This window comes from Zonotrichia albicollis, chromosome 34 (genome assembly GCF_047830755.1).
Source record: "Zonotrichia albicollis isolate bZonAlb1 chromosome 34, bZonAlb1.hap1, whole genome shotgun sequence".
Taxonomy (NCBI): domain Eukaryota; kingdom Metazoa; phylum Chordata; class Aves; order Passeriformes; family Passerellidae; genus Zonotrichia; species Zonotrichia albicollis.
This window is the reverse complement of record NC_133852.1, coordinates 1,024,605-1,049,174: the sequence shown is the minus strand read 5'-3', so window position 1 is coordinate 1,049,174 and position 24,570 is coordinate 1,024,605. Positions and strand designations below refer to the sequence as shown.

The 24,570-nt window shown below is 47.6% G+C and overlaps 2 protein-coding genes across 9 annotated transcripts in view; both read right to left on the bottom strand.

The window, feature by feature from the left end:
• The window catches only part of FAM3A (FAM3 metabolism regulating signaling molecule A), a 31,137-nt gene extending 24,912 nt beyond the window's left edge, over positions 1-6,225 (bottom strand). For all 7 annotated transcript variants that reach the window (XM_074531111.1, XM_074531109.1, XM_074531113.1 and 4 more), the window contains exons 1-5: positions 6,115-6,225; positions 4,990-5,018; positions 2,494-2,604; positions 1,795-1,818; positions 473-596 (exon numbers count right to left, since the gene is read on the bottom strand). In XM_074531111.1, the coding sequence (XP_074387212.1) occupies positions 473-596; positions 1,795-1,818; positions 2,494-2,604; positions 4,990-5,002 (272 nt within the window). In that variant the 5' untranslated portion in view covers positions 5,003-5,018; positions 6,115-6,225. The remainder of the gene's footprint in view (positions 1-472; positions 597-1,794; positions 1,819-2,493; positions 2,605-4,989; positions 5,019-6,114) is intronic.
• Positions 6,226-6,243: 18 nt separating this feature from the next.
• UBL4A (ubiquitin like 4A) lies at positions 6,244-22,832 on the bottom strand. Of its 2 annotated transcripts, none has more exons than XM_074531116.1 (4): positions 22,154-22,832; positions 18,064-18,169; positions 13,917-14,174; positions 6,244-6,365 (listed from the first exon to the last, which is right to left on the bottom strand). In XM_074531116.1, the coding sequence occupies exons 1-4, from the start codon at positions 22,199-22,201 to the stop codon at positions 6,244-6,246; spliced, it is 534 nt and encodes a 177-aa protein (XP_074387217.1). In that variant the 5' UTR covers positions 22,202-22,832. The 2 variants fall into 2 exon arrangements, with proteins under 2 accessions (XP_074387217.1, XP_074387216.1); XM_074531115.1 differs by lacking the exon at positions 6,244-6,365 and adding an exon at positions 9,427-9,911.
• Between the last annotated feature and the right edge of the window lie 1,738 nt (positions 22,833-24,570).

The window sequence follows — 24,570 nt, the reverse complement described above, 5'->3', positions numbered from 1 at the left end:
TCTCTCACTCTCTCCCCTCCAGGCAGATCCGCGGTCCCACTCCCACCCTTTAGCCCCGCCCACACCCGTTAGCCCCGCCCCCTGTCCCTCTCTCACTCTCTCCCCTCCAGGCAGATCCGTGGTCCCATTTTAGCCTCTCCCCCTTTCACTTTAGCCACTCCCCCTCCCCATTAGCCCCGCCCCCATCCCTCTCTCACTCTCTCCCCTCCAGGCAGATCCGCGGTCCCATTTTAGCCCCTCCCACTTTCCCTTTAGCCCCGCCCCCTCGCCATTAGCCCCGCCCTCTGTTTCGCTCTCACTCTCTCCCCTCCAGGCAGATCCGCGGTCCCACCCCCACCCTTTAGCCCCTTCCCCTCCCCATTAGCCCCGCCCCCTGTCTCTGACTCTCTCCCCTCCAGGCAGATCCTCGGTCCCACCCCCACCCTTTAGCCCCTCCCACACCCATTAGCCCCGCCCCCTGTTTCTCTCTCACTCTCTCCCCTCCAGGCAGATCCGCGGTCCCACCACGTTCGCGGCCCCGCTCAGCAGGCGGAAGGCGAAGTGCCGGGGGGGGCAGGGCCGGGGGAGGCCGCACTTGAACCGGGGGGGGCGGGGCGCTGAAAGGGGGGGGTGGGGGGGAGGGGCGGGGTCAGAGGGACCCCCCCCAAAAAAACCCGGAGCGCCCCTCCCCCACCCTGACCCCCAAAATGGCCGAATTTGGATCGGCCCCTCCCCCACCGTGACCAAAAAAATCCCACAATTTTTGGCCCCTCCCCCAATTTATTTGGCTCCTCCCCCACCAAATTAGGCCCTTCCCTCTTCATTGGCTCCTCCCCCATTTAATTAGCCCCTCCCCCCATTTAATTAACCACTCCTCCAATTTAATTGGCTTCTTGCTGATTTAATTAGCCCCTCCCCCAATTTAATTGGGCCCTCCCCATTTAAATTGGCTCCTCCCCCATTTAATTAGCCCCTCCCCCAATTTATTTGGCCCCTCCCCCAACAAATTAGGCCCTCCCCTCTTCATTGGCTCCTCCCCCATTTAATTAGCCCCTCCCCCATTTAATTAATCACTCCCCCAATTTAATTGGCTTCTTGCTGATTTAATTAGCCCCTCCCCAATTTAATTGGGCCCTCCCCATTTAAATTGGCTCCTCCCCCATTTAATTAGCCCCTCCCCCAATTTAATTGACCTCTCCCCAATTTAATTTGTAACCCCTCCACCAATTTTGGCCCCTCCCCCATTTAATTAACCCCTCCCCCAATTTAATTGGCTTCTTGCTGATTTAATTAGACCCTCCCTCAATTTAATTAGCCCCTCCCCAATTTAATTGGCCCTTCCCCCAATTATTTGCCCGCTCCCCCAATTTAATCAGCCCCTCTCTCATTAATTAGCCCCCATCCCAATTTAATTGGCTTATTCCTGATTTAATTACCCCTTCCTATGCCCCCTCCACTTAATTGGCCCCTCCCCCAATTTAATTTGACCCCTCCCCCAATTAAATTAATTAATTCCAAATTTATCTGGCTCCTCCCCCAATTTAATTACCCCATCCCAGTTTAATTATCCCCCTCCACCACCCAAATGCCCCTCCCCGAATTTAACTGACCCCACCCCCAATTTTGGCCCCTCCCACATTTTATTTGACCCCTCCCCAATTTAATTAGCCCCTCCCCATTTTAATTACCCCTCCCCCCTTTTACTGAACCCCTCCCCCATTTTTTTGCTCCTCCTCCATTTCATTGGCTCCTCCCCCAATTGGCCCCTCCCCCTTTCAAGCCCGCCCCTCCCCCACCCTCGCCCCTCCCCCTCACCTGCCGTGTTGGGGTTCTCATCACCTGAGGGGGGGAGGGGAGAGGGGGCGGGGCTTAAAACACATCAGCCCCTTCCCCAATTGAATTTTGGGGTTCCCCATGTCGCCCCTCCCCCCGTTTATGCCCCTCCCCCTTTAAGCCCCTCCCCTTTTCCCCTCTTCATTTGCCCCTCCCCCTTTCCCCTCCCCCCCTTTGCCCCTTCCCCTGCATTTGTCCCTCCCCCATTGCCCCTCCCCCATTTGCCCCTCTCTTTTGGCCCCTCCCCCTTTTAGCCCCTCCCCATTTTGCCCCACCTCTTTTTGCCCCTTCCCTTCCCCTCCTCCTTTTTGCCCCTCCCCCATTGCCCCTAACCCTTTGACCCCTCCCCCTTAATCCCTCCCTTTTTTGCCCCTCCCCTTTTAGCCCCTCCCCCTTTGCCCATGCCCCCTTTTAGCCCCTCCCCTTTTCCCCCTCCCTTTTTGCCCCTCCCCCTTTTCCCTTCCCCCTTTTTGCCCCTCCCATTTTAGCCCCTCCCCCCTTTTTGCCCCTCCCCCTTTTCCCCTCCCCCCTTTTTGCCCCTCCCCCTTTTCCCTTCCCCTTTTTGCCCCTCCCCTTTTCCCCTCCCCCTTTGCCCCTCCCTCTTTAGCCCCTCCCCTTTTTGCCCCCATTAGCCCCTCCCTCTTTAGCCCCTCCTCCTTTTTAAACCCCTCCCCCACTCACCCCGCAGCAGCCTCAGCAAAGGGGGCGGGGCTCGGGGCGGGCCCAGCAGTGACGTCACCGCCAGCCAGGCCAGGGCGGCCACGCCCCCCAGGGCCAGGAGGCGGAGGGGGCCTGGGGGAGGGGCAGGGGCAGAAATACCCTGAAAATACCCCAAAAAAATCCCAAAAATACCCTGAAAATACCCCAAAAACACCCCCAAAATACCCCGAAAATACCCCAAAAATAATCCCAAAAATACCCCAAAAATCCCTGGAAACATCCCAGAAATAATCTCAAAAGTAATCTCAAAAATACCCCCCAAAAAAGCCTAAAATACCCGAAAAATACCCCAAAAATAGCAAAAAAAACCCCAAAAATAATCCAACAAAAAGCTAAAACCCACCCAAAATATACCCCAAAAATAATCCCCAAAAGACCCTAAAAATAATCCCCAAAATAATCCCAAAAAGACCCCAAAAACCACCTAAAAAACCCCGAAAAATACCCCCAAAATAATCCCATAAATATCCAGAAATCATCACAAAAATACCAAAAAAACTTCCCTCAAACCACCCAAATCCAATCCCAAAAACCACCTAAAAATACCCCAAAAATACCCCAAAAATAACACCAAACATACCCCAAAAATACCTAAAAATAATCCCAAAAACCACCTGAAAATACCCCAAACATCATCCCAAAAATACCCAAAAATCACCCAAGAAATACCCCCCAAAATACCAAAAAAACCACCTAAAGTAATCCCAAAAATGCGCCAAAATACCCCAAAAATCACCCCCAAAATAATCCCATAAAATCCCCCAAAAAATCACCCCAGAAAAATTCTGAAAACACCCAAAACCCACCTCAAAATAATCCCAAAAAATAATCCCAAAAATAACCCAAAAAACACCTAAAAACCCCCAAAAACCTCCCCAAAATATCCCAAAAATAATCCAAAAGACTACCCAAAAAACACCTAAAAATAATCCCAAAAATTACAAAAAAATCACCCAAAAATAATCCCAAAAATTCCCCCCAAAATTACAAAAATTTGGGAAATTTTGCTGGAATTTTGGAGCAGTTTTTGGGGGAATTTAGGGGAGTTTTTTGTGAAATTTTTGGGAATTTTGTGGGAATTTTTGGGAATTTGGGAGAGATTTAATGAAGAAATTTTGGGGGAATTTTAGGGGATTCAAGGTAAATTTGGGTGTTTCTTTTAGGAGATTTTGAGGGGAATTTGGGGGAAAATTTGCAAATTTTGAGGAATTCTGGGGGGATTTTTTGGCAGATTTTGGGGGAATTTTTGGGGGAATTTTGGGAAAAATTGGGGAATTTTTTGTGGAATTTTTGGGGGAATTTTGGGGAAATTTTGTGGAATTTTTAGGAGAATTTTTAGGGGGATTTTTGGGAGGATTTTGGGAAAAAATTGGGGAGAAATTTTGTGACATTTTTAGGTGAATTTTTGGGGGAATTTTGGGGGAATTTTGTGGCATTTTTAGGGGAACTTTTGGGGGGATTTTGGGAAAAAATGGGGAGGAATTTTTGGAGAAGTTTGGTGGGAATTTTGTGGTATTTTTAGGTGGAATTTTTGTAGGAATTTTGGGGGGATTTTTTGGGGGGAATTTTGTGAAATTTTTGGGACATTTTTAGGGGAATTTTTGGGGGATTTTGGGGAAAATTGGGGGAAATTTTGTGGAATTTTTTGGGGAAATTTTGGGAAGAATTTTTGGGGGGATCTTAAGGAATTTTGAGAGAGTTTTGTGGAATTTTTGGGGGAGTTTTGTGGAATTTAAGGGGGATTTTTGGGGGATTTTTTTGGGGGAATTTGGGGAATTTTATGAAAATTTTTGGGAATTTTTTTTGGGGAGATTTGGGAAAAATTTGGGGGGAATCTTGGGGAATTTTTGGGGGGAGTTTTGTGGAATTTTAGGGGGATTTTTTGGGGGGAATTTTGGGAAAAATTTGGGGGAATTTTGTGGTATTTTTAGGTGGAATTTTTGGGGGGATTTTGGGAAAACTTTAGGGGATTTTTGAAAAAAATTGGGGGGAATTTTGTGCAACTTTTTGGGGAATTTTGTGGGAACTTTGTGAAAATTTTGGGGGATTTTTGCGAAATTTTTGGGGCAATTTTAGGGGAATTTTTGGGGCATTTTGGGGAAAATCGGGGGAAATTTTGTGGAATTTTTTTGGGAAATTTTGGGAAGAATTTTTGGGGGATCTTGAGGAATTTTGAGGGAGTTTTGTGGAATTTTAGGGGGATTTTTGGGGGGATTTTTTGGGGGGGAATTTGGGGAATTTTGTGAAAATTTTTGGGGAATTTTTTTGGGGAGATTTGGGAAAATTTGGGGGAATCTTGGGGAATTTTTGGGAGACTTTTTTGGAATTTTAGGGGGATTTTTTTGAGGAATTTTGTGAAATTTTTTGGGAATATTTTTGGAAGATTTGGGAAAAATTGGGAGGAATTTTGGGGGATTTTTTGGGAATTTTTGTGCTCAGACCCCTCCCCCTCCATACCGGCCACTCTCATCCCGCTCCGGGGGGGCCTGGAATGAAATTGGGGGGGGTCAGAGACCCCAAAACCCCCCCAGGACCCCCCAAAAATGGCCCAGGACCCCCCAGATCCCCCCAAAATTAATGGGGACCCCCCCAAATCCCCCCAGGACACCCCCAAATTATCGGGACCCCCCCCAGAGACCCCCAAAATCCCCTCAAGGCTCCTCCCCCCTCCCCAAATTTTTCAGACCCTCCCCCAAATTCATTGGGGATCCCCCCAACAGGACCCCCCCTAAATTACCAGGACGACCCCGAGACCCCCCCCCCAAAATTATTGGGAGAGACCACTCCCATGGACCCCCAAAATTCCTCGATATTCCCCCAAAATCCCCCCAGGACCCCCCCAAATCCCCCTCAAATTCCCCCAGACCCTCCCTGGACCCCCCCAAATCCCTTCAGGAACCCCCAAATCCCCTCAGGACCCTCCAGATCCCCCCCGAAATCTCCCCCAGGACCCCTCAATTCCCCCCCAAATTTCCCCCCAGACCCCTCCAAAAAGTGCCAGAACCCCCCCAAATCCCCCCAGAATCCCCCAAAATTCCCCCAGGACCCCTTCAGATCCCCCCCAAATCCACTCAGGACCCCCCCAAGTGCCCCTCAAACCCCCCCAGACCCCCCAAATCCGCCCCAAATTCCCCCCAAATCCCTCCCTGGACCCCTTAAATCCCCTCAGGAACCCCAAAATCCCTCCAGGATCCCCCAAATCCCCCTCAGAAACCCCCCAAATGCCCCCAAACCACCCCAAAACCCTCCCGGGACCCCCCAAATAATCCCCAAATCCTCTCAAGACCCCCCAGAACCCATCAGGATCCTCCAAATCCCCCCAAAATCCCCTCAGGACCCCCCAAATCCCCCCCAGGACCCCCCTCGGGACGCCCCAAACGCCCACAGACCCCCCCAAAAGTCCCAGAACCCCTCAAAATCCCCTCAGACCCCCCCCCAAAATCCCCTCAGGAGCCTCCAAACCCCCCTCAAATTCCCCCCCAGGGCCCCCAAAATCCCCCAATTCCCCTCCAAATCCCCTCAGGACCCCCGAAGTCCCCCCCCAATTCTCGGGGTCCCCCCCCCCGCCCCCTCCCCCCTCACCGCCGCCGTTGCCCCCGCGCTCCGCCCGCGGCACTTCCGGGTTCGGCCCCTCGACCAATCAGCGCCCGGCAGCGCTCAGCACCGACCAATCAACTCGCGCGTCACGCCCACAGCGTGCGGTTTAGCCAATCAGGGGAGCGGCCAATCAGGAGTGAGGGCGGGGTAGAGTTTGAGCCAATAATGAGAGGGAGTGGGCGGTGCTGTGGCGTCATAGGCGGATGTGGGTGCTGGACTACAACTCCCGTCAGCCCCTGCGGCGGGGACAGCGCAAAATGGCGGCTGAGGGCTCCCAGAGCTCCCAGTATGGCCCAGTTCCCTCCCAGTAAGCCTTCAGGGACACTCCCAGTATGTCCCAGTTCCCTCCCAGTAAGCCTTCAGGGACACTCCCAATACATCCCAGTAACTCCCAGAGCTCCCAGTATGGCCCAGTAACTTCCAGTTCCTCCCAGTGCATCTCAATTCCCTCCCAGTGCCCTCCCAGTATGTCCCAGTAACCTCCCAGTAACGGCTCCGGGACCCTCCCAGTGCTCCCAGTATGGCCCAGTAATGGCTCAGAGGCTCTCCCAGTATATCCCAGTGCTCCCAGTAACACCCACAGAACCCTCCAGTGGTCCCAGTAACCCCTCAGGGTCTCTCCCAGTATATCCCAGTGACTTCCCAGTGCTCCCAGTATGGCCCAGTTCCCTCCAGTATGGACCAGTAACGGCTCAAGGGCTCTCCCAGTGCTCCCAATGCCATCCCAGTTACTGCCCAGTAACCTCCCAGTGCTCCCAGTAAACCCTCAGGGTCTCTCCCAGTATATTCCCAGTGCCTTCCCAGTGCTCCCAGTAACAGCTCAGGGACCTTCCCAGTGCTCCCAGTATGGACCAGTAGCGGCTCAGGGACCCTCCCAGTAACCTCCCAGTAACGCCCAGTAACTCCCAGTGCTCCCAGTAACCTCCCAGTACATCCCAGTAACCCCCCAGTAACTCCCAGTACATCACAGTAACTCCCAGTGCTCCCAGTAACCTCCCAGTACATCCCAGTAACCTCCCAGTAACTCCCAGTACATCCCAGTAACCCCCCACATCCCAGTAACTCCCAGTGCTCCCAGTAACCTCCCAGTACATCCCAGTAACCTCCCAGTAACTCCCAGTACATCCCAGTAACCCCCCAGTAACTCTCAGTAACCCCCAGTACATCCCAGTAACCTCCCAGTACATCCCAGTAACCTCCCAATAACTCCCAGTACATCCCAGTAACTCCAGTTAACCTCCCAGTGCTCCCAGTAACCCCCCAGTACATCCCAGTAACTCCCAGTAACTCCCAGTGCTCCCAGTACATCCCAGTAACCTCCAGTACATCCCAGTAACTCCCAGTACATCCCAGTAACCTCCCAGTACATCCCAGTAACTCCCAGTAACCTCCCGATAACTCCAGTAACCTCCCAGTACATCCCAGTAACCTCCCAGTACATCCCAGTAACCTCCCAATAACTCCCAGTACATCCCAGTAACACCCCAGTAACTCCCAGTAACTCCCAGTACATCCCAGTAACCCCCAGTACATCCCAGTACATCCCAGTAACCTCCCAGTAACCCCCAGTAATTCCCAGTACATCCAGTAACCTCCCAATAACTCCCAGTACATCCCAGTAACTCCCAGTGCTCCCAGTAACCCTCAGGGACCCTCCCAGTATGGCCCAGTAACTCCCAGTAACCTCCCAGTAACTCCCAGTACATCCCAGTAACCTCCCAGTACATCCCAGTAACCCCCAGTAACCTCCCAGTGCTCCCAGTAACCTCCCAATAACTCCCAGTACATCCCAGTAACACCCCGCAGTAACTCCCAGTAACTCCCAGTACATCCAGTAACCCCCCAGTACATCCCAGTACATCCCAGTAACCTCCCAGTAACCCCCAGTAATTCCCAGTACATCCAGTAACCTCCCAATAACTCCCAGTACATCCCAGTAACCTCCCAGTGCTCCCAGTAACCCCCCAGTAACTCCCAATAACTCCCAGTACATCCAGTAACCTCCCAGTACATCCCAGTAAACTCCCACCAGTAACTCCCAGTAACTCCCAGTACATCCCAGTAACCTCCCAGTAACTCCCAGTACATCCCAGTAACCTCCCAGTAACTCCCAGTACATCCCAGTAACCCCTCAGTACATCCAGTTACCTCCCAATAACTCCCAGTACATCCCAGTAACTCCCAGTAACTCCCAGTAACCTCCCAGTAACTCCAGTACATCCCAGTAACCCCCCAATAACTCCCAGTACATCCCAGTAACTCCCAGTACATCCCAGTAACCCCTCAGTAACCTCCCAGTACATCCCAGTAACCTCCCAGTGCTCCCAGTAACCCCTCAGGGACCCTCCCAGTGCTCCCAGTATAGACCAGTAACTCCCAGTCCCTCCCAGTTCCCCCCAGTCCCGCTCACTCCTCGCTCTCCTTTATTCACAAATGGAACCATTTTTGGGGGGGATGAATTTTGGGGTAAATTTCAACTTTTTAGGGCAAATTTTGAAACTTTTTCAGCTGAATTTTGGATAATTTTTGCAATTTATGGGTAAATTTGGATTTTTTTAATAAATTTTGGGATTTTGAGGAATTGTGGGTGCATTTTGGAGAAAACTCGATTTTTTTTAGGGTAAATTTTGATTTTTGGGGCTGAATTTTGGATAGATTTTGGGATTTTTGAGTAAATTTGGAGATCTTTGGGTGAATTTTGGGGAGAAATTTGGGCATTTTTTCGGCTGAATTTTGGTAAATTTCACCATTTTTTGATAAACTTTGGGAGTTTTGGATTAAATTTGGGTAAAATTTGGGTTGAATTTTGACATTTTTGCTAAATTTTAATCTTTTGGGTTAAATCTTGAGATGTTAGGGTAAATTTGGACATTTTGGAGCAAATTTTGGGATCAATTTTAATGTTTGAGGGGAAATTTTTGATATTTTTGGGGTAAATTTGTGGAATTTTTGGGTAAATTCTGGGGTGAATTTGTGATATTTTGGGGTAAATTCGAATTTTTTGGGGGAAAAATTTTGATTTTTTGGGGGCTGAATTTTGGGTGAATTTTGCAACTTTTGGATTAATTTGGAGTAAATTTTTTCTATTTCTGGGGGTAAATTTGTCTGGTTTTGGAGCACAGTTTGGGGTAAACTTTGCAATTTTTGGATGGATTTTGGGGTAAATTTTGAGGAAAATTCGTGATTTTGGGGCTAAATTTAGGAATTTGGGGGAATTTTTGGATGAATTTTGGGTCAATTTTGCAACATTTTAATAAAATTTGGGATTTTTTTGTCGCTAAATTTTGACATTTTTGTACAAATTTCGCTGATTTTCACGCCCCCCCTCCTTCCCTCAGGGCGTGGGGGCGGGGCCGCGCTGGGTGAGGGGCGTGGCTTCGCGCCCCCTCAGGACGTGGGGGCGGGGCCGTGGGAGGGGCGTGGTTTCTTGCCCCCTCAGGGAGTGGGGGCGGGGCTGGGGGAGGGGCGTGGTTTCGCGTCCCCTCAAGGCGTGGGGGCAGGGCCGTGGGAGGGCGTGGCTTCACACCCCCTCAGGATTTGGGGCGGGGCTTGGGGAAGGGGCGTGGTTTCGCGTCCCCACAGGGCATGGGGGCGGGGCTGGGGGAGGGGCGTGGTTTCGTGTTTCCTCAGGGCGTGGGGGCGGGGCCGCACTGGGGGCGGGGCTGGGGGAGGGGCGTGGCCGGAGGGTGGGGGAGGGGCGCCCCGCCCCCCTCCTGCAGCAGCCGCGCCCCCAAACGCTCGAGCTCGTCCAGGCTGAGCCCGCGCAGGGCGCGCTCGTAATCCTGGATAGGGGGGAGAGAAAAAAATCCAATCGGGGACCCCGAAATCAACCGGGGGGACCTCGAAATCCCACCCTAAAAATCCCCAAAAATCCCCCCAAAAAATCGCCTCAAAAATCGCCCCCAGGACCCCAAAAACTCCCTCAAAAATGCCCCCAAAACCAACCCGGAACCCCAAAACATCCCCCAGAAAATCCCCCACAAATTCCCCCAAAAAAATCAACCGGGGGACCCCAAAAAATCCCCTCAAAAATCCCATCCGGGACCCCAAAAATCAACGGGGGGACCCCAAAAATCTCATCCTAAAAATCCTCAAAAATCCCCCCAAAAATCGCCTCCAGGACCCCAAAAACTCCCCCCAAAACCAACCCGGAACCCCAAAAATCCCCCCGAAAATCCTCCACAAATTCCCCCAAAAAATCAACCGGGGGACCCCAAAAAATCCCCCCCCAAAATCCCATTCAGAACCCCAAAAATCAACAGGGGGACCCCAAAAATCTCATCCTAAAAATGCTCAAAAATCCCTCAAAATCGCCTCAAAAATCCCCCCAAAAATCGCCTCCAGGACACCAAAAACTCCCCCCAAAACCAACCCGGAACCCCAAAAAATCTCCCTGAAAATCCACCCCAGGACCCCAAAAATCCCACGCCAAAAAAATCCCCCCAGGACCTCAAAAAGTCCCCCAAAAAATCAACCGGGGGACCCCGAAATCCCACCCTAAAAATCCCCAAAAATTCCCCCAAAAATCGCCTCAAAATTCGCCCCCAGGACCCCAAAAACTCCCCCCAAAACCAACCCGGAACCCCAAAAAATCCCCCCAAAATCCACCCCAGGACGCCAAAAAATCCCCCCCTAAAACCCCCACAAATTCCCCAAAAAATCAACCGGGGGACCCCAAAAAATCCCCCCCCAAAAATCCCATCCAGAACCCCAAAATCAACAGGGGGACCCCGAAAATCTCATCCTAAAAATCCCCAAAAATCCCCCCAAAAATCGCCTCCAGGACCCCAAAAATTCCCCCCAAAAATAACCCAGAACCCCAAAAAATCCCCCCAAAAATCCACCACAGGACGCCAAAAAATCCCCCCCAAACCCCCCACAAATTCCCCCAAAAAATCAACCGGGGGACCCCAAAAAATCCCCCAAAAATCCCATTCAGGACCCCAAAAATCAACGGGGGGACCCCAAAAATCTCATCCTAAAAATCCTCAAAAATCGCCTCAAAAATCGCCCCCAGGACCCCAAAAATTCCCCCAAAAATAACCCGGAACCCCAAAAAATCCCCCCAAAAATCCCATCCGGGACCCCAAAAATCAACGGGGGGACCCCAAAAATCCCCCTGAAAATCCACCCCGGGACCCCAAAATTCCCATCCCAAAATCCCCTCAAAAATCGCTGAATCGCCCCAAAAATCCTGACCAAGTACCCCCAAAATCGCCCCAAAATTCCTCCAAAAAATTCCCCACAGGACCCCAAAAATGCCCCCTGGGAACCCAAAAAGTCCCCCCAAAAACCGACCCGGGGGGACCCCAAAATTCCCCAAAAACTGACCCGGAACCCCAAAAATCCCACCCAAAATTGCCCAAAATCCCCCTGAAAATCGCCCCAAAATTCCCTCCAAAAATCCACTCAGGCACCATCCAAAGACCCCAAAAATCCATCCGGGACCCCGAAATCAACCGGGGGACCCAAAAAATCCCACCCAAAATCCTCAAAAAAACCCGAAAAAACCGCTCAAAAATCCCCCAAAAATCGCCCCAAAAATTCCCCCAGAACCCCAAAAATCCCACCCTAAAAAATCCCCTAAAAAATCAAAAATCCCTTAAAAAATCAACTGGGGGACCCCAAAAATCCAACCTTAAAAATCCCTCCGAAAATCCACCCTGGGACCCCAAAAATCGCCCCAAAATTGCCCAAAATCCCGACCCAAAATTCCTCCAAAAAATCCCCCGGGACCCCAAAAATGCCCCCCAAAATTGACCCGGAACCCCAAAAAATCCCACCCTAAAAATTCCCCCCAAAATCCCACCCAGAACCCCAAAATACAGCCGGGGACACCTCAAAAATCCCCCCAAATCCCCCCCCAAAAAATCCCCAAAAATCCCCCCAAAAAACCCCAAAATCCCCCCAAAAATCCCCCCAAAATTGCCTCCAAAAAATCTCCCAAGACCTCAAAAAGTGCCCCCAAAAACCCACCCAGGGGACCCCAAAATCCACTTGGACACCCCAAAAATCCCCCCCAAAATTCACCCTGGCACCCCCAAAAGTCCCACCCAAAAAATTCGCCCCAAAAATTCCCCCAGACCCCAAAAATCCCACAAAATCCCCAAAAAATCGCCCCAAAACCCCCAAAAATCACCCAAAAATTCCCAATTTTCGCCCAAAAATCCCAAATTTCCCCCCAAAATCCCAATTCCCCCTCACTCACCTTTACCAGCTGCTCCCAGCTCAGGCCCCAAGGGACCCCCAAAAAATCCCAAATCTGTCCCAAATCCCTCCAGAGCCCCCCAAAATCCCCTAAAAATGGCCCAAAAATCCCAAAATTTACTCCCAAAAATCCCCCAAAATCCCTTCCAAAACCCCATAAAATCTCCAGAAATCCCCTAAAAACTCCCCTCAAAAGCCTCCCAAAATTTCCCTCCAAAAATTGCCCCAAAAATCACCCAAATTCTCCCCAAAATCCCCAAGTTCCCCCTCCAAAAATTCACCAAACCCCAAAAAATCCCAAAAATATCGCCCCAAAATCCCACAAAAACCTGAATTTCCCCCTAATAATCGCCCAAAATCCCCACATTTCCCCAAACTTCGCCAAAAATCCCCCCAAAAAATCCCCAAAATCCCAAATTTCCACCCAAAAATCCCAAATTTTCCCCCAAAATCCCAAATTTTCCCCAAAATCCCCATTTTTCCCCCAAATCTCACCTTTCCCAGCTGCTGCCGCACCCTCAATCCCCTCACAATCTCCCTAAAAATCCCCTCCAAAACCCCGCCTAAAAATTGCCCAAAAATCCCCAAACCCCTAAAAATCGCCCCAAAATCCCCAAAAATCCCAAATTTTCGCCCAAAAATCCCAAATTTTCGCCCAAAAATCCCATTTTTTCCCAAATCTCACCTTCACCAGCTGCTGCCGCCCCCTCATCCCCTCCTGTGCCCCGAAATGGCGCCCCAGGATCGCTCCACAAGGGACCCCCGGGACCCCAAAAATCACCCAAAAATCCCAAATTTTCGCCCAAAAATCCCATTTTTTCCCCAAAATCCCCATTTTTTCTAAATCTCACCTTCACCAGCTGCTGCCGGACCCTCAGCCCCTCCTGCGCCCCAAAATGGCGCCCCTGGATCGCTCCCAACTCGGGCCCCAAAATCCCAAATTTTCGCCCCAAAATCCCAAATTTTCGCCCCAAAATCCCAAATTTCCACCCAAAAATCCCAAATTTTTGCCCAAAAATCCCAATTTTCCCAAAAATCCCAATTTTTCCCTCACTCACCTTTCCCAGCTGCTGCCGGACCCTCAATCCCCTCAAAATCTCCCTAAAAATCCCCTCCAAAACCCCGCCTAAAAATTGCCCCAAAATCCACAAAACTCACCCAAAAATCCCAAATTTTCGCCCAAAAATCCATTTTTACCCCAAAAATCCCATTTTTTCCCCTCACTCACCTTCACCAGCTGCTGCCGCACCCTCAGCCCCTCCTGCGCCCCAGGATCGCTCCCAGCTGGGGCCCCAAGGGACCGCCGGGACCCCAAAATCCCCCCTAAATCCCCCCAAAAAATCCCAAAAAAATCCCAAAAAATCCCCAAATTCCAAGATTTCTCCCCAAAATTCCCAATTTTTCCCTCACTCACCTTCACCAGCTGCTGCCGCACCCTCATCCCCTCCTGCGCCCCAAAATGGCGCCCCAGGATCGCTCCACAAGGGACCCCCGGGACCCCAAAAATCACCCAAAAAATCCCAAATTTCCACCCCAAAATCCCATTTTTTCCCAAAAACCCCAATTTTCCCCTCACTCACCTTCACCAGCTGCTGCCGGACCCTCATCCCCTCCTGCGCCCCAAAATGGCGCCCCAGGATCGCGCCCAGCTCGGCCCCCGAAGGGACCCCCGGGCTCCTCCTGCGGAGGGGGCGTGGCCGGGGCGGCCTCGGCCCCGCCCCCTCCCGCCTCGGCCCCGCCCCCTCCGGCCCTGGCCCCGCCCCCTGCCGGGGCCGCTTTCAGCACGAGGTTGAGGCGCGCCGAGGGCCCGATGCGGTAATCGGAGAGACGGCGCTCATCTGGGGGAAATTTTAATTAATTAAAGGTTAATTGGGTTAGAAATGAAGATTTTAATTGAGGGGAGTTGAGGGGGGAGGGGGAGGAATAGGTCAGGGGGATTTGGGGGGCGATATGCGTGGAAAATATCCTTAAACTCACCCCAAAAATAACTCAAAACCACCCGCAAAATACCCGAAAATAACCCAAAAAATAGCCCCCAAACAATCCCAAAAAGAACATAAAAATACTCCCAAAATAGCCCCAAAATAACACAAAAAGAATCCCAAAAATACCCCAAAACAGCCCAAAAATAACCCCAAAAATAACCCCAAAACCACCCCAAAAGAACCCTAAAAATACCCCAAAATAACCCTAAAAAACTCAAGAAAATACCCCAAAGCTAACTCCCCAAATGCCCCAAAAATACCAAAAAAATACCCTAAAAAAAGCCTCAAAAATACACCTACAAGTACCCCAAATCATCACAAAAATAATCCCAAAGAACCACAAAAATACCCCCAAAAGAACACAAAAATGACCCAAAAATGCCCCCAAAACAAGCCAAAATAATAAAAAACCCAAAAAACCCCCCAAAATAACTCAAAACTAACGCAAAAATACCCCCAAAACCATCCCCAAAATATCCCAAAAATAACCCAAAAATACCCCCGAAAATAACCCAAAAAATCCCAGAATCACCCCAAAAGAACCCCAAAAATAACCCAAAAATGTCCCCAACATCATCCCAAAAATACTCCCAAAATATCCCAAAAATACCCTGAAAGAATCCCCAAAATAGCTCAAAAATACTCCCCAAAATAACCTCAAAATATCTCAAAAATAACTAAAAAAGCCCCCCAAAATACCTTAAAAACAACCCCAAAAATAACTTGAAAATATTGCCAAACGCAACTCAAAATATTTCCAAAAATAACTCCAAAAGATCCCAAAAACTCCCCAAAATACCCACAAAACCACCCCAAAAATAACCAAAAATACCCCCAAAACCATCCCAAAAATCACCTAAAAATATCCCAAAAATACCCCAAAGTCACCTCCCATAACACCCCAAAAATAACCCAAAAGAACCCCAAAAATAACCCAAAACCAACCCTAAAAATAACCCAGAAGTAACCCAAAAATAACCCCCAAAATAACCCAAAAATAACCATAAAAAACTCAAGAAAATACCCAAAAAATACCCTAAAAAGCCCTCAAAAATTCCCCCAAACCATCCCAAAATTAGCCCAAAAAATGTCCCAAAAATAATCCCAAAGAACCCAAAATACCCTAAAAATACTCCCAAAAATAGGCAAAAAACCCCAAAAATAACCCAAAACTGTCCACAAAAAATTCAAAAAACTGCCCCAAAATAAACCAAAAGAACCCCAAAAATACCCCCAAAAACACCCTAAAAGAACCCCAAAATAACAAAAAACCTCCCCCAAAATAACCCAAAAAATACCCCAAAAGTAACCCCACAAAACCCAAAAAATGCCTCCAAAATACCCTAAAAAAACCCAAAAAAGATCCCAAAACAAACCCTACAAAGAAGCCAAAATAATTGCAAAAAAAGCCCCAAAATCACTTAAAATAACCCCAAAAAAATCCCTAAAATCTCTCCTAAATCCTCCCAAAAATTCAAAATAATCTCCAAAATGATCCCAAAACTTCTAAAATTCCCCAAAAACGCCAAAAAATCCCCCCCAAAAATCCCAAATCCCTCCCAAACCTCCGCTAAAAATGCAAAAATAACCCCGAAATTTCCCCTCAAAAATTCAAAATAATCCCCAAAATCCCCCAGAACCTCCCCAAAATTGTCCCCAAATTTCTAAAATTCCCAAAATTTCCCGAAATATTCCCTAAAAATCCCCCCAAAAATCCCCAATCCCTCCCAAACCTCCGCTAAAAATGCAAAAAAACCCCAAAAATTCCCCCCAGAAATTCAAAATAATCCCCAAAATCCCCCCTAAACCTCCCCAAATTTCTAAAATTCCCAAAATTTCCCGAAATATTCCCTAAAAATCCCAAAAAAATCCCAAAAATCCCCCCAAAAAATCCCCGATCCCTCCCAAACCTCCACTAAAAATGCAAAAAAACCCCAAAATTTCCCCTCAAAATTTCAAAATAATCCCAAAAATCCCCCTAAACCTCCCCAAAATTGTCCCCAAATTTCTAAAATTCCCAAAATTTCCCGAAATATTCCCTAAAAATCAAAAAAAAATCCCCCCAAAAATCACAAATCCCTCCCAAACCTCCCCTAAAAATGCAAAAATAACCCCGAAATTTCCCCATAAAAATTCAAAATAATTCCCAAAAATCCCCCTAAACCTCCCCAAAATTGTCCCCAAATTTATAAAATTCCCAAAATTTCCCAAAATTTCCCGAAAAATCCAAAAAAATTCCCGAAAAATCCCCCTCAAAAATCCCCAATCCCTCCCAAACCTCCGCTAAAAATGCAAAAAAACCCCAAAATTTCCCCTCAAAAATTCAAAATAATCCCCAAAATCCCCCTAAACCTCCCCAAAATTGTCCCCAAACTTCTAAAATTCCCAAAATTTCCTGAAATATTCCCTAAAAAATCCCTAAAAATCCCCCTCAAAAATCCCAAATCCCTCCCAAACCTCTGCTAAAAATGCAAAAAACCCCAAAATTTCCCCTCAAAAATTCAAAATAATCCCCAAAATTGTCCCCAATCTTCTAAAATTCCCCAAATTCCCCAAATTTTCCCGAAATATTCCCTAAAAATCCCCAAAAAATCCCTAAAAATCCCCCTCAAAAATTCCCAATCCCTCACAAATCTCTGCTAAAAATGCAAAAATAACCCCGAAATTTCCCCTCAAAAATTTAAAATAATCCCCCAAATCCCCCCAAAATTATCCCAAAACTTCTAAAATTCCCAAAATTTCCCGAAATATTCCCTAAAAATCCAAAAAAATTCCCTAAAAATCCCAAAAAATCCCCCTCAAAAATCCCAAATCCCTCCCAAACCTCTGCTAAAAATGCAAAAATAACCCCGAAATTTCCCCTCAAAAATTCAAAATAATCCCCAAAATTTCCCCCCAAAATTGTCCTCAAACTTCTAAAATTCCCAAAATTTCCTGAAATATTCCCTAAAATTCCCCAAAAAATCCCAAAAATCCCCCTCAAAAATCCCCAATCCCTCACAAACCTCCGCTAAAAATGCAAAAAACCCCAAAATTTTCCCTCAAAAATTCAAAAGAATCCCCCAAATATCCCCTAAAATCCCCCTAAACCTCCCCAAAATTGTCCCCAAATTTCTAAAATTCCCAAAATTTCCCGAAATTTCCCGAAAAATCAAAAAAAATTCCCTAAAAATCCCCCCAAAAAATCCCCAATCCCTCACAAACCTCTGCTAAAAATGCAAAAATAACCCCGAAATTTCCCCTCAAAAATTCAAAATAATCCCCAAAATCCCCCAGAACCTCCCCAAAATTGTCCCCAATCTTCTAAAATTCCCAAAATTTCCCGAAATATTCCCTAAAAATCCCAAAAAATCCCCCCAAAAATCCCCAATCCCTCACAAACCTCTGCTAAAAATGCAAAAAAACCCCAAAATTTCCCCTCAAAAATTCAAAATAATCCCAAAAATCCTCCTAAACCTCCCCAAAATTGTCCCCAAATTTCTAAAATTCCCAAAATTTCCCGAAATATTCCCTAAAAATCCAAAAAAAATCCCAAAAAATCCCCCCAAAATATCCCCGATCCCTCACAAACCTCCGCTAAAAATGCAAAAATAACCCCGAAATTTCCCCTCAAAAATTCAAAATAATCCCCAAAATCCCCCCAAGTATCCCCTAAAATTCCCCTAAACCTCCCCAAAATTGTCCCCAAACCTCTAAAATTCCCAAAAATTCCCGAAATTTCCCCAAAAATTGGGATTTTTACCCGCCAGGGCCTTGCCCCGGTACAGGAGGCGCTGCTGCTCCACCGGCACCTGGAGCCGCTCGGCCACGAGAGCCTTGAGGGCGCCCACGGACTCCTCGGGGGACACCTGGAAACCCAAAAATGCCCCAAAATCAGCGCTAAAACCGCCCCAAAATCATCCTAAAAATAAAAAAAAAAAAATCCCTCCAAAAATCCCCAAAAGAATCCCCCAAAAATCCCTCATAAATTGCCCCCAAAAATCCCGGAGCCGCTCGGCCACGGAGACACCTGGGAAACGCGGAAATGCCCCAAAATCAGCGCCAAAAACGACCCAAAATCATCCTGAAATGGCCCAAAAGTTCCATCCAAAATCCCACAAAAATTCAAAAAAATTCCGCCCAAAATCCTCAAAAATATTCCAGAAAAATCCCCCAAAATTCCCCCCAAAATCCCGGAGCCGCTCGGCCACGGACTCCTCAGGGGACACCCGGGAACGCGGAAATGCCCCAAAATCAGCGCCGAAACCGCCCCAAAATCATCCTAAAAATAATAAAAATTCCACGAAAAATCTCCCCAAAAAAATCCCCAAAAGAATCCCCCAAAAATCCCTCACAAATTCCCCCCAAAATCCCGGAGCCGCTCGGCCACGGAGACACCTGGGAAACGCGGAAATGCCCCAAAATCAGCACCAAAAATACCCCAAAATCATCCTAAAATGGCCCAAAAGTTCCCTCCAAAATCCCACAAAAATTCAAAAAAATTCCCCCCAAAATCCACAAAAATATTCCAAAAAAATCCCTCACAAATTCCCCCCCAAAATCCCGGAGCCGCTCGGCCACGGACTCCTCGGGGGACACCTGGAAACCCAAAAACGCCCCAAAATCAGCGCCGAAAACGCCCCAAAATCATCCTAAAAATTCAAAAAAATTCCTCCAAAAATCCCCAAAAGAATCCCCCAAAAATCCCTCACAAATTCCCCCCAAAATCCCGGAGCCGCTCGGCCACGGAGACACCTGGGAAACGCGGAAATGCCCCAAAATCAGCACCAAAAATACCCCAAAATCATCCTGAAAGGGCCCAAAAGTTCCATCCGAAATCCCAAAAAAATCCCACAAAAATTCAAAAAAATTCCCCCCAAAATCCTCAAAAATATCCCAAAAAAATCCCTCACAAATTCCCCCCAAAAATCCCGGAGCCGCTCGGCCACGGGCTCCTCAGGGGACACCTGGAAAACCCAAAAATGCCCCAAAATCAGCGCTAAAAACGCCCCAAAATCATCCTAAAAATAAAAAAAAAAATTCCTCAAAAAATCCCCCAAAAATTCCCCCCAAAATCCCGGAGCCGCTCGGCCACGGACTCCTCGGGGGACACCTGGGAAACCCAAAAATGCCCCAAAATCAGCGCCGAAAACACCCCAAAATAATCCTGAAATGGCCCAAAAGTTCCCTCCAAAATCCCACAAAAATTCAAAAAAATTCCGCCCAAAAATCCGCAAAAAATATTCCAGAAAAATCCCCAAAAATTCCCCCCCAAAAATCCCGGAGCCGCTCGGGCCACGGACTCCTCAGGGGACACCTGGAAACGCAGAAATGCCCCAAAATCAGCACCAAAAATACCCCAAAATCATCCTAAAATGGCCCAAAAGTTCCCTCCAAAATCCCCAAAAAATCCCACAAAAATTCCAAAAAACTTCCCCCAAAAATCCGCAAAAATATTCCAGAAAAATCCCCAAAATTCCCCCTAAAATCCCGGAGCCGCTCGGCCATGGACTCCTCGGAGGACACCGGGAAACCCAAAAATGCCCCAAAATCAGCGCTAAAAACGCCCCAAAATCATCCTAAAATAAAAAAGATTCCTCCAAAAATCCCTCCAAAAAATCCCCAAAAGAATCCCCCAAAAATCCCTCATAAATTGCCCCCAAAAATCCCGGAGCCGCTCGGCCACGGAGACACCTGGGAAACGCGGAAATGCGCCAAAAACGGCGCCAAAAACGGCCCAAAATCATCCTGAAATGGCCCAAAAGCTCCCTCCAAAATCCCACCAAAATTCAAAAAAATTACCCCCAAAATCCTCAAAAATATTCCAAAAAAATCCCTCACAAATTCCCCCCAAAATCCGGAGCCGCTCGGCCACGGACTCCTCGGGGGACACCTGGGAAAGGCGGAAATGCCCCGAAATCAGCGCCAAAACCGCCCCAAAATAATCCTGAAATGGCCCAAAAGTTCCCTCCAAAATCCCAAAAAAATCCCACAAAAATTCAAAAAAATTCCCCCCAAAATCCGCAAAAATATTCCAGAAAAATCCCCAAAAATTCCCCCCAAAATCCCGGAGCCGCTCGCCCACGGACTCCTCAGGGGACACCTGGAAAACGCGGAAATGCCCCAAAATCAGCACCAAAACCGCCCCAAAATAATCCTAAAATGGCCCAAAAGTTCCATCCGAAATCTCAAAAAAATCCCACAAAAATTCAAAAAAATTCCCCCCAAAATCCTCAAAAATATTCCAAAAAATATTCCAAAAAAATCCTCAAAATGCCCCAAAATCCTTAAAAATATCCCAAAAAATTCCCAGAAATTCTCCCTAAAAAATCCTAAAAAAACCCCTAAAATCCCTCAAAAATTCCCCCCCAAAATACTAAAAAGTATTCCAAAAAATCAAAAAAAAATCCTCAAAAATTATCCCCAAAAATCCTCAAAAATTCCCAAAAAAATCCCCAAAAATTCCCCCCCAAAAATCCTCAAAAATATTCCAAAAAAAATCCCAAAAAATCCTCAAAAATTATCCCCAAAAATTCCGAAAAAAACCCCAAAAAATCTCCCTAAAATCCTCCCAAAATCCTCACAAAAATCCCAAAAAATCCTTCCCAAAATCCTTTAAAAACCCACAAAAATTGCCCTCTAAAATTCCCCAAAAAATCCTAAAAAAATATTCCAAAAAAATCCTCAAATTCCCCCCAAAATCCTCAAAAAATCCTAAAAAAATACCAAAAAATTCCCCTAAATTCCTCAAAAATATTCCAAAAAATATGCCAAAAAATATTCCAAAAAATCCTCAAAATGCCCCAAAATCCTAAAAAATATCCCAAAAAAATCCCAAAAATTCTCCCCCAAATCCCCAAAAAATCGTCAAAAATTCCCCCAAAATCTCAAAAAAAATCCTAAAAAGATTCCCTAAAATCCTCAAAAATATTCCAAAATGATCCTCAAAAAATTATTCTAAAATATCCCGAAAAAATCCCCCCAAAAATTCCGAAAAATATTCCAAAAAAAATCCTCAAAAAATCCCCCAAACCCCAAAAAAACAAAAAAAATCACAAGAAAATCTCCTGAAAATCCTCCAAAAATCCTAAAAAATATTCACAAATATTCCAAGAAAATCCTGAAAAGTTCCCCCCAGAAATCCTAAAAAATCTCACAAAAATTCCTCGAAATCCCCCTCAAAAAATGCCCCAAAATTCCATAAAACATCAGAAAACCCCTTCAATTCCCCAAATTTTTCCCCCAAATTCACCAAAATTCCTCCACAAAAATATCCCCAAAAATCCCCAAATTACCCCAAATTGTCCCCAAAAAAATCCAAATTTCTCCCCAAATTCCCGCTAAAATCTAAAAAATCACCTCCAAAAAAATCCCCTGAAAAGCCTGAAAAACTCCCCCCAAAATTCTTCAAATTTCCTCAAAAATCAGCAAAAAATCTCCCCCAGAAAAAACCCCAAAATTCCCCAAATCCCCCCCCAAAAAATCCTCAAAAATTCTCAAAATGTCCCAAAACATCTCCCCAAAATCCTCCTCAGAAAAACTTCAAAATTTCCCAAAATCGCCCCAAAATCTAAAAAAAAATCCCCTCAAAATCCCCCTGAAAGAATCAAAAATTCCTTTAAAATCCCCCAAAAATCCCCCTCATAAAAACCCCAAAAATTCGCAAATTTTCCCAAAAAATCTCCCCAAATTCCCAGTTTCTCTCAAAATCCCCCTCAAATCCCCCCCAAAATTCCCAAAATCCTCAAAAAATCCCCCAAAGTCCCCTCAAAAAACCCCCAAAATTCCCAAAATTCACCAAAATTCCCAAAAAATCCCAAAAAATCGAAATTTCCCCTCAGCCCCTCCCCCACCTGGAGGCTGCACTCGCGGCCCTGCAGCGCCTTCACCGTCAGCAGCATCGCGGGCCCCAAACCCCCCAAAAAACCCCAAAAATCAAGGCGGGGACACCAAAAATCCACTCGGGCACCCCAAAAATGTAAAAAATTCCACAGGGAAACCCAAAAAACCCCAAAATCCCCCCAAAAATCAGCGGGAGAGCCAAGAGCAGCGAGTTGGGAGGACTCGGGGATAGAGCGGCACCGGAAGTTGCGGGGAGAGGCAGAGAGCGGCACCGGAAGTTCCCGGAGATGAGGAGAAAAATGGCGGAATGACCCAAACCCGGCGGGAACCCCAAAAAATTCCAAAAATTGTAAAAAATTCCACAGGGAAAGCCAAAAATCCTCAAAATTCCCCCAAAAATAAGAGGGAGCGCCGGGAGCAGCGAGTTGGGAGGACTCGGGGATAGAGCAGCACCGGAAGTAGCAGCGAGAGGAATAGAGCGGCACCGGAAAATCCCCACAGATGATGAGAGAATGGCGGGATGAGCCCAAACCCGGAAAGAACCCGAAAATCCTCTCAGGGATCCCAAAAATCAACTCGGGGACCCCAAAAATTCAATAAATTGTAAAAAAATCCTCAGGGAAACCCAAAAATTCGAGGGAGCGCCGGGAGCAGCGAGTTGGGAGGACTCAGGGATAGAGCGGCACCGGAAGTACAATAGACACTAAGCCAGAACGGCGGGAAATTACCGGAAGTGGGCGGGGCTTTGGCGAAACAAGATGGCGGCGCCCACGGAGATGCTGCAGCTGTATCCTAGGAAATTTGGGAATTTTTGGATTTTTTTTGGGAATTTTCGGGCGGAATTTGGGAATTTTGGGTTCTTGAGGAACCTCCGGATTCCTGAGGGAGCTCCGGGGAGATTTTGGGGGGTTCCGGGTGGGTTTTGGGGCGAATTATGGGAATTTTTTGGCAGAATTTTTAGAATTTGCGGGAATTTTGGGAATTGAATTCGGGGCAGATTTTGGGGAATTTTTCCGGAATTTTCCAGGATTATTTTTGGGACTTTTTATGGATTTAGGGGCGGTTTGGGGGGGATTCAGGGCTGTTTTTTTGGGAATTTTGGGTGATTTTTTGGAAATTTTCAGGAATTTTGGCGAATTTGGGTGGGATTTTTTTTATTTGGGAGAATTCTGGGGGAAAGCCGGGAAATTTGGGGAAAATTTTGGGGAAATTTTCTGGAGATTTGGAGAATTCTACACGGATTTTGGGAATTTTGGGGGTGTTTTTAAGAAATTCTCCTGGAATTTTGGGGGGATTTTTGGGAATTCTGCTTGGATTTAGGGGGGAAATTTGGGGATTTCTGGGGAATTTGGAATTTTTTGGAACTTCGGAGTGATTTTTTCTGCAATTTTGAAGGGATTTTTTTGATTATTAGGATTTTCGGGGGGATTTTTAGGGAATTCTCTCTGATTTGGGGAATTTTCGGGGGAATTTTCTTGAATTTTGGGGGGATTTTTTTGATTTTTGGGATTTTGGGGGAGGATTTTTCAGGACTTTGGGGCCATTTTTTGGCAATTTTGGGGGAATTTTTTGTAATTCCACTGAGGTTTTCTGGAATTTTTGTGGAAATTTTTGGGAATTTTTGGGGTGAAATTTGGGGGAAAATTTCAAGAATTCTGGGGGGAAATTTGAGGAATTATTTGGATTTTTGGGGCCGTTTTTTGGGGAGAATTTTGGGGAATTTCCCGGGGAATTTTCCAGAACTTTTTTTCCTTGACCCCTCCCCCCGCTCTTTGCTCCTCCCCCTCCCCTCCCCCACCATCGCCCGCGTGGCCCTGGGGGGCGCTCGAGCCCGACCTGGCCCCGCCCCCTCCGCCCCCTCCCCCACCAGGGGCGTGGCCATCGCGGCCCCCTCCCCCACAGCCAGAGCGGAGCGGAGGCGGGAAACGCTGAGGGTGTGAGCAGGGAACTGGGATGGACTGGGAGGGACTGGGAGGGACTGGGATGGACTGTGAGGGACTGGAGGGACTGGGATGGACTGGGATGGACTGGGAGGGACTGGGATGGACTGGGAGGGACTGGATGGGACTGGGAGGGACTGGGAGGGACTGGGATGGAAATGGGAGGGACTGGGAGGGACTGGGATGGGACTGGGAGGGACTGGGATGGACTGGGAACAAACTGGGATGGACTGGGATGGGACTGGGATGGACTGGGATGGAACTGGGAGGGACTGGGAACAAACTGGGATGGACTGGGAGATACCGGGATGTGACTGGGGGTACTGGGAGGGAACTGGGATGGGATTGGGAGCCAAACTGGGAGGGACTGGGAGCACTGGGAGGGGACTGGGATGGGATTGAGAATGGACTGAGAGGGACTGGGATCAAACTGGGAGGGAACTGGGAGCTGGACTTGTGGAGACTGGGATGAACTGGGAAGGACTGGA